The 16,215-nt window shown below is 51.4% G+C and overlaps 8 protein-coding genes across 8 annotated transcripts; 3 read left to right on the forward strand and 5 right to left on the reverse strand.

Moving 5' to 3' along the window:
- Positions 1-216: 216 nt before the first annotated feature.
- On the reverse strand, positions 217-853 carry CC1G_00243 (hypothetical protein; the record flags this gene model as incomplete). The annotated part of the gene is made up of 2 exons (XM_001837055.2): positions 217-378; positions 536-853. 2 exons carry the CDS (start codon positions 851-853, stop codon positions 217-219), a joined length of 480 nt encoding a protein of 159 aa, XP_001837107.2.
- A 420-nt stretch (positions 854-1,273) lies between these two features.
- CC1G_00244 (ATP(GTP)-binding protein Fet5) lies at positions 1,274-2,521 on the reverse strand (the record flags this gene model as incomplete). Its single annotated transcript, XM_001837056.1, has 7 exons — positions 1,274-1,315; positions 1,423-1,545; positions 1,601-1,703; positions 1,752-1,898; positions 1,955-2,087; positions 2,147-2,226; positions 2,280-2,521. The coding sequence occupies 7 exons, from the start codon at positions 2,519-2,521 to the stop codon at positions 1,274-1,276; spliced, it is 870 nt and encodes a 289-aa protein (XP_001837108.1).
- Positions 2,522-2,619: 98 nt separating this feature from the next.
- On the forward strand, positions 2,620-3,349 carry CC1G_00245 (hypothetical protein). Its single transcript, XM_001837057.2, has 2 exons — positions 2,620-2,787; positions 2,849-3,349. Exons 1-2 carry the CDS (start codon positions 2,684-2,686, stop codon positions 3,237-3,239), a joined length of 495 nt encoding a protein of 164 aa, XP_001837109.1. The 5' UTR covers positions 2,620-2,683; the 3' UTR covers positions 3,240-3,349.
- Positions 3,350-3,388: 39 nt separating this feature from the next.
- CC1G_14617 (mitochondrial protein) lies at positions 3,389-5,626 on the reverse strand (the record flags this gene model as incomplete). Its single annotated transcript, XM_002911140.1, has 8 exons — positions 3,389-3,543; positions 3,599-3,686; positions 3,741-3,813; positions 3,867-4,030; positions 4,093-4,261; positions 5,130-5,362; positions 5,420-5,456; positions 5,514-5,626. 8 exons carry the CDS (start codon positions 5,624-5,626, stop codon positions 3,389-3,391), a joined length of 1,032 nt encoding a protein of 343 aa, XP_002911186.1.
- A 578-nt stretch (positions 5,627-6,204) lies between these two features.
- Positions 6,205-7,528, forward strand: CC1G_00248 (mitochondrial protein; the record flags this gene model as incomplete). Its single annotated transcript, XM_001837060.2, has 4 exons — positions 6,205-6,372; positions 6,428-6,806; positions 6,856-7,159; positions 7,213-7,528. 4 exons carry the CDS (start codon positions 6,205-6,207, stop codon positions 7,526-7,528), a joined length of 1,167 nt encoding a protein of 388 aa, XP_001837112.2.
- Positions 7,529-7,568: 40 nt separating this feature from the next.
- Positions 7,569-8,036, reverse strand: CC1G_00249 (hypothetical protein; the record flags this gene model as incomplete). Its single annotated transcript, XM_001837061.2, has 3 exons — positions 7,569-7,580; positions 7,648-7,834; positions 7,918-8,036. The coding sequence occupies 3 exons, from the start codon at positions 8,034-8,036 to the stop codon at positions 7,569-7,571; spliced, it is 318 nt and encodes a 105-aa protein (XP_001837113.2).
- Positions 8,037-8,190: 154 nt separating this feature from the next.
- Positions 8,191-11,477, forward strand: CC1G_00250 (elongator complex protein 2; the record flags this gene model as incomplete). Its single annotated transcript, XM_001837062.2, has 13 exons — positions 8,191-8,307; positions 8,569-8,842; positions 8,897-8,961; positions 9,001-9,302; positions 9,353-9,796; positions 9,845-10,203; positions 10,253-10,371; positions 10,430-10,667; positions 10,721-10,824; positions 10,874-10,986; positions 11,039-11,232; positions 11,321-11,384; positions 11,432-11,477. 13 exons carry the CDS (start codon positions 8,191-8,193, stop codon positions 11,475-11,477), a joined length of 2,439 nt encoding a protein of 812 aa, XP_001837114.2.
- On the reverse strand, positions 11,220-16,060 carry CC1G_14618 (translation initiation factor; the record flags this gene model as incomplete). The annotated part of the gene is made up of 13 exons (XM_002911141.1): positions 11,220-11,591; positions 11,645-11,654; positions 11,712-11,822; positions 11,873-11,906; positions 11,960-12,119; positions 12,174-13,242; positions 13,291-13,382; positions 13,434-14,514; positions 15,144-15,199; positions 15,250-15,307; positions 15,366-15,649; positions 15,719-15,922; positions 15,983-16,060. The coding sequence occupies 13 exons, from the start codon at positions 16,058-16,060 to the stop codon at positions 11,556-11,558; spliced, it is 3,273 nt and encodes a 1,090-aa protein (XP_002911187.1). The 3' UTR covers positions 11,220-11,555.
- Positions 16,061-16,215: the final 155 nt, after the last annotated feature.

Here is a 16,215-nt window from a genome sequence, read left to right on the forward strand (position 1 = left end):
TTCTCATTATTCAGTCTAGACCTGTAGGTATTCCGCCTTCACAGATTGGTTTGTTCTCCGGAACGCAAGTCATCATCAATTGGACAAGAGTCTGGATGAAGGGGTGGTGTACATGGAATAAGAAATATCGTGCAGTCGTCGCAGTCGTTAAATAGTGTCGGAATAACTGTAGGTCCCTGTTATGTGTGGGGCATCGAGTGGAGGGAAGAGGGGTCCTCAAACTCGTATTACGGGTCTGCCATGGCGATCGACCTCTCCTCCGGTTCGGGGATCGATGAACCTTTGGCGTCTCGAGTAGCCCATAAAGCCCCAGCTATTCTTGTCAGACCTGTACTTGAACGAAGGGGTAGGGGCGAGGCCGAAGAAGAGTCGTATCCGCTGGCCCCATGTCAGTTGGTGTGGGTTGAATCCCTGGTAGTAACCGCCCATGCCAGGTTGCTGATTAGATTATCGGATCCAGGGAGGGAGGCGTGGCCGAGCAACATCAGGCTTCTGGTGAGCATGCGGAAATTGAAAAGCAGGTATTGGCACATACCATTTGCATAACCGGGGCCGCTTGGACGGGCATGGCAGTAGACATCACTTGAGGGACACCACTGTAGTAAGACGAGGAGACGTAAGGAGTTTGTCCATATTGCCAAGGCCAGCGCCAGGAGCGACGAGAACGACGACGGCGATGGTGGTGTCCGCCGTAGGAAGGATAAGAGTAAGAGGAAGAGGGCACATACATGACGCCGGCGGGTTGGCCATAGACTGGTTGTGGATAGCCCGCAGTTGGAGCGTAGCCAGAGTTGGCATACATGACCGGCTGGGTCTGAGCATACCCAGCTTGTGACGGGTAATAGGTTGTCATTTCGGTTAAAAGGGTAGGAGTAGAGAAACTAGACGGGTTAATATAAGAAAAGAAAGCGCACAAGATCGAATGTAGAAAGAAGTAAAGAAGGTCCACAAACCAGAACCGAACCGTAACGTATATTCCCTATGTCATCAAAAGCACCGCCCTCTCGGTCACCACGTGTTACTGCTCATCAAAATCATTTCTGACGTCTATTTCCGAACCACAGGGGCAATATTCAGTTACCAGCATTGCCAATGCTTGAAGGTGAGAAGCTCTGTGCAAGTGGAGTTTTATCCCTTCCGTTTGCTCCCTACTCCACGACGGATCTCATATCAGGTTGTGAGCTCTACGAACCAGCTCCTTGCCGCTGACCCACGCGGACCTTGCCTCGAGCCTTCTGGATGCTGAATCTTGTAAGCCGCTTTGAGTCGCTCGTTACTCTAAGTCCTGGAAATCGCCTTCGTCGAGGTCATGGGGCTAGATAAGAGAAAGGTCATTAACGGACTATCTCTGAACCCGTAGAGCATGTGATGATAGAAAGGTGTGCAATGCTTGCTTCACCGAAACCGATATTAAGCCCTTACCTCTTTGGGCTCCTCGTCCTCCCCGTACTGCATCGTGTAATCGATATGGCTGATTACTGTTTCGATGGAATCGGTGTTTGTAAGGTCGAGTGGCAAGAACGAAACGAGGGGATGGTCTTCGATCTGGTATAGAGAGGTTAACGTATTCCAGAAACGATGAGAGATAACCATGCCGTACAAGTTGGACGAGCGCTTGATTCAAGGCGTGGAAGCGTGGGTTAGAGTCAGGGGTGCGGTCATCATGCCTGGTGGCCAGAAGCAGTGGATCAGGATCCAAGTACCTGCGGAAGGCTTAATAACTTCAACAGGGGCATCTGTAGAAGCCTCACCGTGCGATATCTTTGCGCCTCCTGAGACCATTCCTCGCTCCTTTGCTTTCATCTTCGGGGTTCGGGAGAATTAGGTCCATCTTGGACATTATGTTAATCCATGGGATTTCCAGGTTAACCATTGCAGACATAGCAGAAAGAACCCCGCTGACAGGGGTGGACGTTCAGCACAAATTTAGCACGTTAGCGAGCCATGAGCTCACCTGAAGAACTTGTACTTGTCTTCTATGAATTGAGACTCGATTAGGTAGACCGCAGATGTCCGAATGTTCAAGCGCTGGAGATTTTGGACCAAAGTGGGGAGGAACGGGTGGTGAGTGTAGAGTTCGATCTGTCCTAAAAGACAGCAGTAAGTAGCCGTGCATATCATTGACGCCAATCTAATCTAAACATACCTGGACAGTCGATGATGAGATAGTCATCGTCGTAGCCGCCCAATTCCTCCTCTAACCAATCCATATTTTCCATGAGATACCTTGGACAACAAGTCAAGGTTGTCGGGAGCCGTGCCTGTACAAGTCTACTCACTCGAAGCAATAGACGAGGCCACCGTTAGGTCCGTATTCGAGTTCATTCATGACATCCTCCAGACTTATGAGGTCCTTGATGTCGATGACTGGTTCATACTCGAAGCTCTCTGGTGCGGCCGCTGGGTCGAGGTTGACAAGGTGCGCTGTCCGTTTTGAGTTACGCAAATGGGTCATAAACGCTCCTGAGAAGGTGGATTTTCCTGCCCCTGCTGGACCTGTTACGAGCACTGCATATCGCATTTTGAAGAGATTTTCTTGAATGTGAAGGAGCAAGTCTGAACGCGCCAAGGTGCAAATCAATTGCTGTTCGGGAAATTCAAAGTCCGCTACTAGTACTGTGGATCTAATCTCATCGTCCGACACAACATTCAAGTTCCAGTCTACCAGACACTCGGTAACACCATGTCGCTCCCACCTATCGACCCTAAAAAGTCTGTCGCTGGCATTGCCGTCGATCCTCAGACTTTGGAGCGCGTCGTCCCAGAATCCAGACGTCCAGATGGCTCGTATGCTTTCCTTTCAAGCAATGCTGCAGCCCCGGCCCTAACCAATTACTGCCGCTTCTAGGGTACGAAAGCAGCTAAAGATTAGGCCCGGTTTCACACCACAGGAAGATGTCCAGAGATTCAGAGGAACGAGGCAGGCACAGGCCGACGCCAATAAGCTTCCCAAAGGTCACATCATCGGATGGGCACCCCCTACAGCCTCAGAAACATCTACCTCAAAGCCAATGTCGAAAGGTGCAAAGAAGAACGCCAAGAGGAAGGAGAAAAAGGAAAAGGAGCGTGCTGAAGCTGCTGCTGCCGCTACGCCTGTGCGGGACAACTGGGAGGACGATTCCGATGGCGAACAACCTGGCGCTCCTACCACCGCCGAGGAAAAGAAAGATCCTCCTCCCGCCACCACTTCCGAATCTACCGACTCTGTAACGAACAAACTAGAAAAGTTGACCATCTAGAGGACACATTACGACCGCCTCCCATTACCTCTTAGCAGAGGCCGACGACCCTGTATTAATATATCCCTGTCCGTTGCATCGCAATTGTACCGACAACCCTATTATACCGATATAACGAGCTCTAGGATTAGTGCCAACGACCCCATTGTCTATGTCAGATAATCTGATTTCTCAAAGCCTTCCACCGGCGCATCCCTGGATTCTATTCGAGGAGGTGGAGATGGAGGCTGGTTAGGAGTGGGGGGTGGTCGGGGTTTGATCTCCATTCCGACGATAATGGCCAGAACGAAACCGGCCAATGTCACTGGTGAACGTAGTGAATTGCAGCGTCGGATTACCAGGTGTAAATGTCAACGTACAGACTGCTATCCTCATAATCTCCCATTTAGCTTCCTCCACGTCGGTTCGGAGGTCACTGACAGTCACAACCGACTTGTTCAAAAGTTCCTGCGAGGCCGGTCAGTACTTTCGTCGTGAACAGGGCGATGTCCAAGCACAGACCTCAATGGCAATGCTCATCTGCTTCTGCTCCGTCTTGGCCTCGTTCTTCCTCGTGTCGAGTTCCATTTGGATCCTTCAAAATGGCGTTAGAATCCATCCCCAGACACAGCGGCCGCAGCAACGCACTCATGCTTCAGGTTTGCAATATCTTCCTTCATCTTCACATCCAGTCTATCGACCTCCCTCCTCAATGCAGCAGTCGCAGACCGAATAGCAGCAGAATCATTCTTCGTCATCATAGTGATCTCTGCACGCAGCTCAGACAATGCTGCACGGAACAAGTAAGCTTGCTAAGATTTTGTTGGAAATGGGCCTACAAGGAATGGGTTAATCCATGGGGAACTATACGTACATTATCGAGGTCCTTCTGTGTCAATCCTTCCCTTCTGACTCTTCCAATACGATCCACAAGGAGGGCACGGGTCGCACGCATGAGACTGCGAGCTGTTGATTCGGGGAATGTCCTTTCGAGTGCGGTGAAGAATGCATGGGTATTAAAGGGAGGGCTGGTATATGACGGGCTATGGAACGAGCCGGAGCGTCCACTCAAGAGGCCCGTATGGGGAACTATGTGGTTGCCAGTTGGTATCGGAGAACCTTTCGTCGCTGTCGTCGAATTGCCGCTACCAGGCGGTGGTGGTCCTCCAGCGCTGTTCGTACTGGAACTGCCTGACTGGGTGCCGGGATCTCGAGGATGTGACAGCGGTACCTCTTTCCCGAGACCATCTTGTGGAGGATTCCCTGGCGATTTGGTGTTCAAAAAGCGTCGGGAATGGGTATTCAGAGACACGCGCCGTAATTGGCGCGCGAACATGGTGGTAGCATGTAAACGTTCATTAGGGATAGATGCGAAGCCCACTCCAAAAAGTATATATCACGTGGTATGTATATTCGGAGATTATGGACGACTACTAAGTAGGTCCTGATTAGATCCTGGTACACTACTTCACTTCGTCCAAACCGACTCTCAATCCAGTCTTGGTCCCTTCCCTACTCATACACTGCTCCGCACATCTCTGTATATTGGGAAAGTCTTTCAGATCAATCCCGACATCTTTATGTTCCCGAATCCAAGGAAGCATCTTCATATCCGCAATGGTATACTTCCCTCGACCATGCCCTGCAACGAAGTCCCGGTTCTCTAGCCTGGCCTCAAGAACACCATAGATCCGGCTAGCTTCATCGCAATAGCCTACGTGAACGTGAGCTCTGCTCCATGTGCATGTAAGGTTGATACTCACGTTTCTTACTGTCCTCGTCAGAGCTGTTGCCAAAGAATTCCGCGGCTGCTTGGAGGTAAGATTTCCTTCACGGGCATGGAGACGTCGAGCGCACCCTGTCTCTGCATTGGGTCCAGTCCCCCGTGCTTGAGACGCTGTAAGCCCCTACCTAGACCACAAGAAAACGAACAAATCGCTTACAGCCCAGAATAACCATTGCAACATTTGGCTATAATCGTCAGGATCCTCGGAGGAACTGAACCAGAAGTGATAGTCCGGGTCGTAGTGTTGGGCAATGTAGAGGAGAATCGCAGATGTCTCGAAGACGGCGAAGTTGCCGCGCTTGACGTCGACGAGGGCCGGAATGGATGCGTTGGGGTTTACATTGACAAACCAAGGAACCTAAGGCAAGGGGTAAGCTTCTGTGTGGCTGATGCACGTTTACTGGAGGACATGTACTTGCTTGACGCCCTCTTCACTGTCGATATTGGTGAAACTGATGGAAAATAGGTTGTCAGAGGCTAGGATTCTCTGGGACCAGCGGATTACTCACTCGTAATCGAGATTCGGATACACCCTTTTCAACTCATTGAGGTAGATTGGGACGGAGAGACCATTGGGTGTGGGGTAGCTGTACACATGAAGAGGCTTCGGAAGGTTGGGCATATTGGGACGAGAAGGGTTGGAAAGAATTAGACATTAGAGAATAGCCTAGTATATAGGACCGTATGTGTTAGGGGAATTCCCTTGTGAGACAGGCGGAGGATGGGCGTCATCCAGGAGAGAAAAGGAGCCGGTCCTCAACTGGATTTTGAACTAGTGTTCGGTGTCGAATCTGAGGATGGCGAAGGCTGAAATTCGAACTTTGAACCTGCAACATTTCCGCGGAAACGTTTCCGCATGTCAAGCTGGCGAAACTGGTGAATTTGGGTTCGAAGTTAGAGTCATCTGCAGAACATACCATGCCCCGTTTGCACTCAAAAGTCGCCTTGCGGAGTGCCTGGCATTCCTCCGGCAGCTCGTTCGTGTGCTTCCGCAAACACTCTGACGGCAAGCGTCCATGCTTTACAACACAGTCAGAGCGCAAAAGACATTCCTTGAGGGCGTCCAAAAGTCCTTGACAAGAAGATGACATATTGTCGCCCTTCGTCGTCACCGTCGAGTTGAGAAAGGAACCGGGCACCCAGCAAAGCGTACAGCGATGCAAAAATTCCGCGAGCGGCGTCGGGTTCGCACGCATCATCATGCCTCCAGCCGTCATCCAGTCTCTCCTCCGCCAAACGCCTACTTTAGCGCCTATAACAAATCGTGCCTTGATTTCAGTATCTGGCTCAGATGCAAATACATTCTTGAATGGAATACTATCAACCCATGTGAAGCCTCCCCAATTTTCCGCTTTTTTGCACGCTCAGGTGAGGAAATACCGGATGACATCAACACTAATGGGAATCCTCACTCGTACTATAGGGAAGAGTCCTCTACGACGTCTTCATCTACACAGACCCCAATCCACAGTCGACAAAAGGCCCTTCATATCTCATAGAATATTCTCCCCCACCAGCGTCGAACACCGATGTACCACCGCTACTCACCTACCTTAAGCGCCATGTCCTCCGGTCCAAAGTAAAAGTACGGGACGCGTCGGGAAACTACGACATCTGGGCTGCCTGGGGCTCTGAGCTGGACAGGAAGTGGGAACAGAAGCGCGAATGGACATGGGCCAGCAGCGGGGCAGTGGAACCTGTTTGGGGTCGTGAAGCCCCATGGGGGTCTGAACCGGGTGAGGTTCTGGATTGCAGGGGCATTGGAATGGGGCGAAGGTTGCTAGTTAAGCAGGGTGACAAACGTGAGTGCTAAAGATTGTCGCGCCTTTGGCTGGACTAATCCCTGGACAGCGAAGGAGGCTACAAGTCATGATATAGCAACCTCGGACGACTACCTGCTGCACCGAATACTACACGGGGTTCCCGAAGGAAATGTTGACATCCCCCCAATGCACGCATTCCCTATGGACTCGAATCTCGACATGATGGGTGGAGGTACGCTGCTTCAGGGTCCTGACGCTGAGGTCTCAGAGCTAATTCCGACTTCAGTCGATTTCAGGAAGGGCTGCTACGTCGGACAGGAATTGACAGTCCGGACTTACCACAAGGGCGTCATTCGGAAGCGTATCCATCCTGTTATACTTTCTGACTTAGGGTACTGTCCAATTCATGAAGCTCTTCCTGTGGACATCATGATCTAACCACTAGAAGCAGCTCGACGACACCAGCGACATTGTCTACACCTTTACCACCCGACCTCGACATCAAGCCCGTTCAACAAAAGGATAACGCTGCTGAAGGCGCAACACGAACTCCTCGTCCTCGCGGGACAGGCAAACTGCTAAGCACCACTACCCACGGCGTCGGCCTGGCGCTGCTTCGGCTTGAACACGTCGCGGCTCAGCAAGCTGGAAATATTCGGCTGGACCTGTCACACGAGGGAGGTGCCTCGCTGTCGATTACACCTTGGGTTCCAAGTTGGTGGCCCAGTCAACCTCCACCGGAAGGGTTTGAGACGGAGTAGACAACCGTACTAATCGTCGCGACCTGGCTTTCTAAACACATTACTCGTAGAACTAAGGATGGATTCAACTCACATTCAACCAGCACTTGTGAAAGAACGTATTCGCCATCGTGGCTTACCGATACGTGAATGGGGCCGACGAGGGAACCGGAGAGCCCATCCAGTGGCTGGTAGGATAGCGAAGGTTTGATGCCGCTATTGAGGCTAGTGTATGTCAATTCCTTCCACGTGGGTCTGACGGTTGGGTACAAAGCCTTGTACGCTGCTTCTTTCACGGACCACCTGTATCGTATTGGCAGATGCCTCCTGGAAGAAATGAACGTGCCTACCTTACAGCTAGATACCGAACCAAATCTCCTGAAGTTCCAGAGGTAGAGAGATTGACCCACCCGGAATATTCTGCAGGAGATAGGATCTTCTTGACGAATCTTCCTGCATACCTCTTCTTCAATAAGGCCGATATCCTGGGAGTATGGATGATATCGACGCCAATGCCGAGGATTGTCATCTCTGTCGTTCAGCTTGAAGAGCGTCAGGACGCGACCTGGACGCGTTTGGCAAACCACCTGATGCGATCACTGATGTTCTCACGATGTTGATTGCCGGTTGATGAGATTCGATCACAATTTGTGGTGGGGCTTTGCCTCAATCCACCATTTCCAATGGCGTCTATTGCCTACATCGCTGCCTCAGGCAACCGCTTCTCACATTGCGCAGACTCTTCAGACTCTCTAATCGCGTTTGGTACCTCTATCTTGGTCGGGCTGTGGCCCATCGATGTGAGATGCTCTCAAGTACCATGGGTTCAACACAGCTTTAATCCTACTTTCACCATTAGGAATCGCTCGGGGACCCTGGAGTTTCGCAAACCTTACCTGGTCACGAAGGTCTTGTTACGACAGTTAGATTTCACGACAATGCTACTTTGGTATCTGGAGACGACAAGGGATTTGTGATCCTGTGGAAGAAACTCGACTCGGAGGCAGGCAAGGATCTCCAAAACGACTTGCCATTTATCTAACCGATGTGTTTTCCCATAGTGGAGATTGGTCTTCAAAATCCAAGCACACGCAAAGGCACTGTCTGCGCTTGCGGTCTATAAAGACACTGTGGTCACCTCCGCTTCGGATTCTCTCGTCAAAGTTTGGAAACTGTCTCAAACTGACAACGGTAACGGGCTCTTTCTTCTCGTCGATATCGTGAAGTACGGACTGACCGCCGCAGGTCCAGTTTTACAAGAGCAACAAACATTGTCATATGGAAAACGCTATGCCCTTGCATTAGCATTGGCATGTCTTCCTTCCGAGGTTCCCAGTAAGTTTAATGCGTCAAGGCCGACAAGCGCGACTCTGATCCGACGACTTCCAGTTGATGTGCTCGCAGTTGGAGGAACGGATAACAGCGTCCACCTCTGGGTCCGCTCTGATGACTCTGTGCGTTGCCCTTGTCCTTCTTGGCTCGCTGTCTCATAGGCCTTCCGACAGTTCGTCCGTTCCGCAACTCTCACCGGACACGAGGATTGGATCAGATGTCTCGATTTCCAACAGTTCTCGCCTGACCAGCCATTGGTACTCGCCTCGGGCTCCCAGGACGGAAATGTCCGTCTATGGAACATCGAACCTTTCGAGAATGTTGTAAAACCAGCAATCAGCGAATTGAATGACGATCTATTGGATGCTTTTGAAGCTTCATTGAACGAACTGGGAGAAGGCGAGGAAGGCGGTAAACAAATCTCGCTCAAGAAGCATGTTTTGACCGCGAAAGCGTCCCAGAGGTGAGAATTTGCACGAATGTCAATGTGACTTTCAGCTAACATCCGACTAGAACGCTCCAATTCTCTGTAACGTTCGACGCACTACTCATTGGACACGAAGCCGGCCTTACATCCTTACATTGGAGACCAAAAACAAGCGACGAATCCACTCCAACACTGCTGTCAACGTCCACCGACTCCTCGCTTATCCTATGGATGCCATCGAGCGTTGGAAATAGTGCGACCCAGGAAGGCTCTTCGATCTGGATAAATTATCAACGGTTCGGAGATGTTGGTGGACAGCGCCTGGGGGGCTTTATCGGTGGAATCTGGGCAGATGGTGGAAGTGAAGCTCTTGCATGGGGTTGGTCTGGGGGTTGGAGGCGTTGGAGATGCAATAGGGCAACGAACCGACAGGACGAAAGTTGGCACGAGTTAGGTGCAATCACGGGACACAGTGGCCCAGTGAAGGGGATAGATTGGAGTCTAAGTGGTAACTATCTGATCTCGACGGGGTGAGTCGAACGCACATTCGTCTGGTTCGTCCTTGACACCTGGATTAGACTCGACCAGACAACGCGGATTCATGGCAGGATCCCAGGTTCGTCCACTAGTGAGACTGGTCACTGGCACGAACTCGGCCGTCCGCAAGTCCACGGCTATGATCTCCTTGACGCTGTCTTCATCACCGACCTCAAATTTGCAAGTATAGCGGATGAGAAGGTCGTCCGCGTGTTTGAAGCTCCCCGGTCATTTGTCGAGACTTTGGAAACTTTGCGTGTCTCTAAGTTCTCTGAAGCCGAGGTAATCCGTGTCCGTCCTTCCAAAGCTGAATCATCGACTGACTTGTCACCACAGCAGGCTAGGCCGGCGGGGGCCAGCGTTCCACCGCTTGGACTCTCGAATAAAGCAGTCGGCGAAGGTAAAGCAGTTGATTCTTGATTAGTAGCCGTGCTCAGACTGGACCCCAGGTACATCGCAGGCATTGGCTGTCGCAGAGCTGGACAGGTCGAGGAGACCATTCGAAGGTGAACTGGCAGCATCTACCTTGTGGCCTGAAATCGAGAAGATCTTCGGCCACGGATACGAGGTGGGTCCTCGACTACGATAGCCTTCTCCACTCGAGGAGTGTACTCAGCGAACAACAGTCTATCTCCCTGGCAGTTTCGAATTCGCGTGGGTTCATCGCGACAGCTTGCAAGGCCACATCCGCGGAGCACGCGACTGTTCGAATTTATGACACTCAAAACTACAGGCTATTCGGAGAACCACTAGCCGGACATGTCTTGACCGTGACTCGGATTGCGTTCAGCCCTGACGATAAACTCATTTTGACCGTGTCGAGAGATCGAACGTGGAGGCTGTTCGAACTCAAAGATGGTGCTGGTGGGATCCAATCATTTTCAGATTAATGCGATGAAATTCATGGCTCGTTATAGGGTTCGTACCGGTCGCTGCCGATAAAAGCCATGCTAGAATCATTTGGGACTGCGCTTGGGCCCCGGGGGGTAAAATATTCGCGACAGCGTCCCGCGACAAGACGGTATGTCCAGGTTACTGCTGCTTCTGTCACACTAATACTCTACCGCCAGGTAAAAATCTGGAAGAGGAAGAGTGCCAATGCCAACACAAGCTGGGAATGTATCGAGACAATCAAGACCATGGAAGCCGCTACTGCCGTTGCCTTTTCACCGTCTACCGAAAGGTATGTTCTCGCTGATTGTCTGGGCCCACCATGCTGACGACGGGCACCATAGACACCGTCTCGCAATTGGCCAGGAGAATGGTACAATCATCACCATCACCACAAACCCGGGAGCAGACGACGGCTGGAAGACAGAATTCACGGTCGATTCAAAACTCGCCCACGTCGGGCAAATCCATCAGCTTTCCTGGAGACCCACAAAAGACGGCGCCAACTCTACCCAACTAGCTAGCTGCAGCGAAGATGGTACATTGAGAATCGTACAATTTTAATACAGAAGGGCTGAATAGTTCCACTGGTACTAAACGTAACTGAAAAACACTTGTTAATACAGTTGAGTCGGACGAGACAAATTCAAGCATGAACAGAGAAGGGAAAGTTCAAAACTACAGCAAAAGGTGTTTAGCAGACTGAGAAGGACATAGTACTGAAACACGGTCGATAGATGTGGTACTACAACGCCTTATAGAGGGTATACGGCACAGATCTGACTGGCGAAAAGAAAGAAAAGTGACAACAAGAAAAAGGACATTATGATACAACAAGGGTGCGGCTTGTTTGCGGAATGATTAGAGAATTTCACGAAGGTTCATGGGTACTTCGGGCTGGACGGAATGGTCAGCAGAGCCATGGTAGATGAACAACGGGCAGAGCTTACGCATTTGATTCTGCGGGGAGAATACAGTCAGACATACTCGAGTAGACCACCAACACGAAGAACATACTTGTAATGACATTCTATGGATCGGAGCATCTCAACGTCCCCACCGGTGGCGGTTACAAAATTAACGACAACCCCGGCACGGGCGTGATTCGGGGATATGGCAGGCACCACGCTGATTCACAGTGTCAGATCTCGTAGGAGAACAGTCTCAGGGAAACTCACCGATGGGCGTACTCTTCAACTGCCTTGGGCAGATCTGTGTGGCACATGGTCAGGTCTCTACCTCATAGGATTATAGATGTAACCCACCATAATTGATCACCAGAGGAACATGGGGTACTTCAGGAATCTTCACTTGAACATCGTAAACAACAAGAATTTTAATGACAGGTCGGGAAACTATCATCGATGTTGCAAGTCTGAACTTGTTCAATGCAGCGAGCTTGGTCCCTGCATTCATTTCGCCATGCTGAAGAAATGAAGGTTTAATACCAAGCTCTTAATCGAGAACGACGTGACTCACCAGTGGGATTGCTTCGAATCCGCGACTTGCCAGTTTGTAAACGACAGAATCGAGTGACGCCATACCACCGACGTGTACAATCGCCTGGCTTATATCCATGTCTTCAAAGAGATCGCCTAGAGCGTCGAGTTTCCATTCACGGGCTTGAACAGTCTCCGCATTTGTAGCTCCTCTTCCAGATCCGATGATACCCAACCCTCCGCTACTGGTAGTGCCCGTGGTGTCCGAGCGGCCGCTTGCCGTGAAGGCAAGGTAAAGGTAGAACTGACGCAGTCCACGGGAACCTTGGGTAGGCTCGGTGCTGCTCACGTTACCATCTCTGCGTACAAGTACGCGGACCGGCTCTCGAAGATTGATCGCCGCGGCAAGATTCAAGACGTCCTGGGGAACAGTGTTTGAGAAAAGAGCAGTCTGTCTTTCGATCGGGCCGACTTCGGCAGGAGCTGGAGAAGGAACAAATGAGGGGCGACGACCGTTGAGTTGAGCTTCGAACGGGGAAGTAAAGCCCGGTTGAGTAAGCGTGCTGCCATTCGTGGGCGTTGCAGCGCCAGATGTGAGTCCGGGAGGGCGGGAACGCGGGGAAGGTAAGAGCTTGACGATGTTGAACACAAATTCATGGAGATTGCGGGCGATCAATTGGTCGACTTCATCCAGGACAAGGAATCGGACATCAGAACCCTGCAAACCACCAGGCGTGGTGAAAAGAGCGTGGAGTTTTTGAGGGGTACCGCAGATAATATGAGGCATGTTTTGCTGAAGAAGTCGGCATTCCTGGGTAAGGTCTGTGGTAGCGTTAGTTGTTCCAACCCCGAGAGCTGATCTAACGCCAATGGGGCCGCCGATATCGCGAATCATACGTTGAGCCTGAGTGGCCTGGTCAACCGTCGTAGAAACCATGATGACAAAGGGGCCGCGATTCTGAACATGGAGATGGGTAACAGCAACCTGAATGGCAGGGATAACGTAGGCTGCGATACGCTCTTGGGTAGGCGGTGCTTGTGCAATGATATCAGAACCTCGGAGTAGGAATGGCAGCGCGCGCTGCTGGATCTTGTTGGGAGGCCCGATCCTATTGCCATCAGATTTGCGCCTCTGGCGATGCAGGAGAGAGACTTACCCGTATTTTGTCAAAGAGCGCAGAAGGTCTGGTGCCAATGGTAGTTGTTCCCATTTGGTGACGCCAGGCCCGTCGCGCTCCCCATCAAGGACCTGAAGAGTGGTTCAGAACTGTTTCAGAAACGCAGAATATTTTACACGAACCCCGGAGGAATCTCGACGAAGGCCAACGACAGAGCGTCGCTTGCCACCCAATTCAGGTCTAGCAACACTGGGTTCCGAGTTTCGAATCGGCAGGTCCAATGTCCCGGCCGACCAAGTTCTCATCGGCGGATTCGGCTGTCGCGGCGAAGGGCGCAAGTCGGGGCGATTGTTCGGTAAACCATGTCCAAGGAACGTAGAGCCGGAGGCTGATTGGGAAAGAACCTGGTGGGGAGGAATTTCCGCAGGCATGTTCAAACCCGGAGTTGAGTTCCTGGAATTTCGACCGGACTCAAAGCCCTTGTACGGCACTGAACCGGTTTGCAATGCGAGAAGGTGGCTAACTGAGGTCGTCAACGCATTCAGCTGGTTGGTAATCTGCGTCATCTCATCGACTGGTGGCAATTGATTGGGAGCAATGGCCCCGATGGACGGGCGATGGGCCAAAGGTGCTTGCGGTACCAACGAGGCTCGACCATTCGTAACGGGCGGAATGGGATTCGTGGAGAATGGATCTTGGAACTCGGGTTGAGGTTGTACGGCAGCTCCGGCTAGTGCACGCTCGACAAGCAAATTGACCTTGCGGTGGACTGTGCTGAGATCTGATTGAATTTGACGAGTCGATGCTTCACAGCGAACCAGGCGTTCCAGCAGATCAGTGAGAAAGGGCGACGCTTTTAACTGCGCCTCCAAGGATTGTCCGTCGAAATTGGACAGGATTTGACTGGCAGAATCGAGCGAAGACACAGGTGACGTTGATTTGAACGACCCGGTACCCCAGATTGATGGCCCGCTTGCAATGGTTACTGGAGGCGATTGGTTGTGGGGTTCTTGTGACGGTGAGCTGAACGACGCTTGTGACTGTAGACCGCCTGGTTTTGCCTCTGGCGCTGAGAAACTGGAAACGTCTTCGTCCTCTGGAAGTGTGCCCATGACGCCGAACATACTGCCGTCTCGAACGTTTCTGGCCTCGACAACGGGGTATGGTTTGCTAGCGTCGACCTGGCGGAATGTGGGAGAGAGTTGGGTAGGCTGACCTACGGGGATTGGTTCGTTTGGGGTCTCGTGGCTTTGCTGAGAAGGGCTAGGAGATGACCTGGCCGAGCGATAGTCATCCAGTGACGACGCGGAGACTGATGACACGGTCTGCCTGTCCAGTCCATGTTGTCCGTGATATCCCAAGTCACTTGTGTCGTCCCCGTCTCCTTGCTTCGATCCCGGGAAGAAGGGCATTGAAGCTGGGTTCAGGCTGCCACTTTTCGACATCGCAGGACCGAACAACCTGTGGCAAAGCTACCGCAAGAATCAAAGGCTAGTAGCGCAAACAAATTTACTCAGTAATTGCCCCTTTGTATTCCGAGGATGTGTCGTCTAACCTTAGTGTATGCCAGACAGCTGTGAGTCTATGCTGATTCCATAAGTCGACGATGAACAGAGTTTGGACTGTGGTTGATGTTCGGTTGCGCTGCCAGGTCTGGAGAACGTCGATGGGCAGCGTTACGTGATTGATTACCATTTACAAACTCCCCCTGATAACACATTTGCAACCCGGTACTTAGAAGAAGAAAGAGAAAAAAAAAGAATTCACGGTAATGATGTACACTAGTATTAGTATGTAGTAGTCGTCTAGATAGTCCTTTAACCTCCCCCCTCAAATGACTGTAGGTGCGAACGAGAAACCTAGGAATCTCAGTCTATCCGGCCCAGATTTACCATGGCCGACCAGCAGCTCCGTCGGCTCCTGGGGCAGCCGCTGTTGTACAGTCACCCTGAGTGAGCACAGTGAGAACAGGACCATGCGACTTTGAGGAATCAATACCTCTGAGAATCTGGTGTGTGACCAGTAACTAGGGGATTCCCTTCCTCCCCATGACGGGCTGTGATACAATAGGTGATCAGAATTGTGCAAGTTCCAGAGAAGCACTGGAATTGTACCGACACTTGACAATGTCCTGGACCTCTGGAAGGTCGCCAGCAGACAAAGAAACCACAAGTGGTATTCCGTCTAGTACAAAGCCGTTTCTTTGTAAAGCTTTTCGGGCAGCATTGGTATCGTTGAATTCGATTGAAGCATACTGACGGTCTCTGCGGCCTTTGGCTTCACCGGGGATCGAGGTTCCGATGCTAACAGCTTGACCTCCGCTACACCGTATTTGGATTCTGAAGATGGGGCCGTATTCGATAAAGTATGCCTCGAGACGCGTCTCCGTGATGCCTGCCTGGAGCTAACGATTACAGCATGGGGACTATTAGTGAAAGATTAACGAGAAACTGAGGGCCGTACTTACATTACCAACGTAACAGAAAGAGTGCCCAGCGGCCCGTTTCTTCTTCTTTTGTAGGCGCTTTGCCGCAAGGCTAGCCGACTTGAGTTTTGCTTCCCGTCGGGGCTGGGACGCGCGCTTGGGAGCGGCTTTCGCCTTCACCTTGCCTTTAACTGGCTTTGGTGGTGGGGAAACCGGTGCATTGACGTTGACGTTGGCGTTGGCCTTCTGTTAATGACGACGCGTTGAGAATATATATCTTTTGGGAGATGCATGTAGCCTACTTACCTGCTGCTTGGTCATGGAACGGGTCTGGCGCCTAGGAGGCTCAACAGTAGACTCGGACTTTGGGACAGCGTAGCGCATGTTGTGATGTTTCGCGTGAACTGTGAGCGTACGAGAAATGGGTGATAGTGCACGTTTCAAGTTCAACGTCGGGAATTTATGACATTGGAAATTCAAAGTGGCAGAAGTGGTCCAGGTGTCGCTCTCGCTGAGGATCGTTCGGCCACTGTACGTGG

The sequence above is a fragment of the Coprinopsis cinerea genome, assembly GCF_000182895.1.
Source record: "Coprinopsis cinerea okayama7#130 chromosome 5 map unlocalized cont3.5, whole genome shotgun sequence".
In the NCBI taxonomy this organism is placed as follows: domain Eukaryota; kingdom Fungi; phylum Basidiomycota; class Agaricomycetes; order Agaricales; family Psathyrellaceae; genus Coprinopsis; species Coprinopsis cinerea.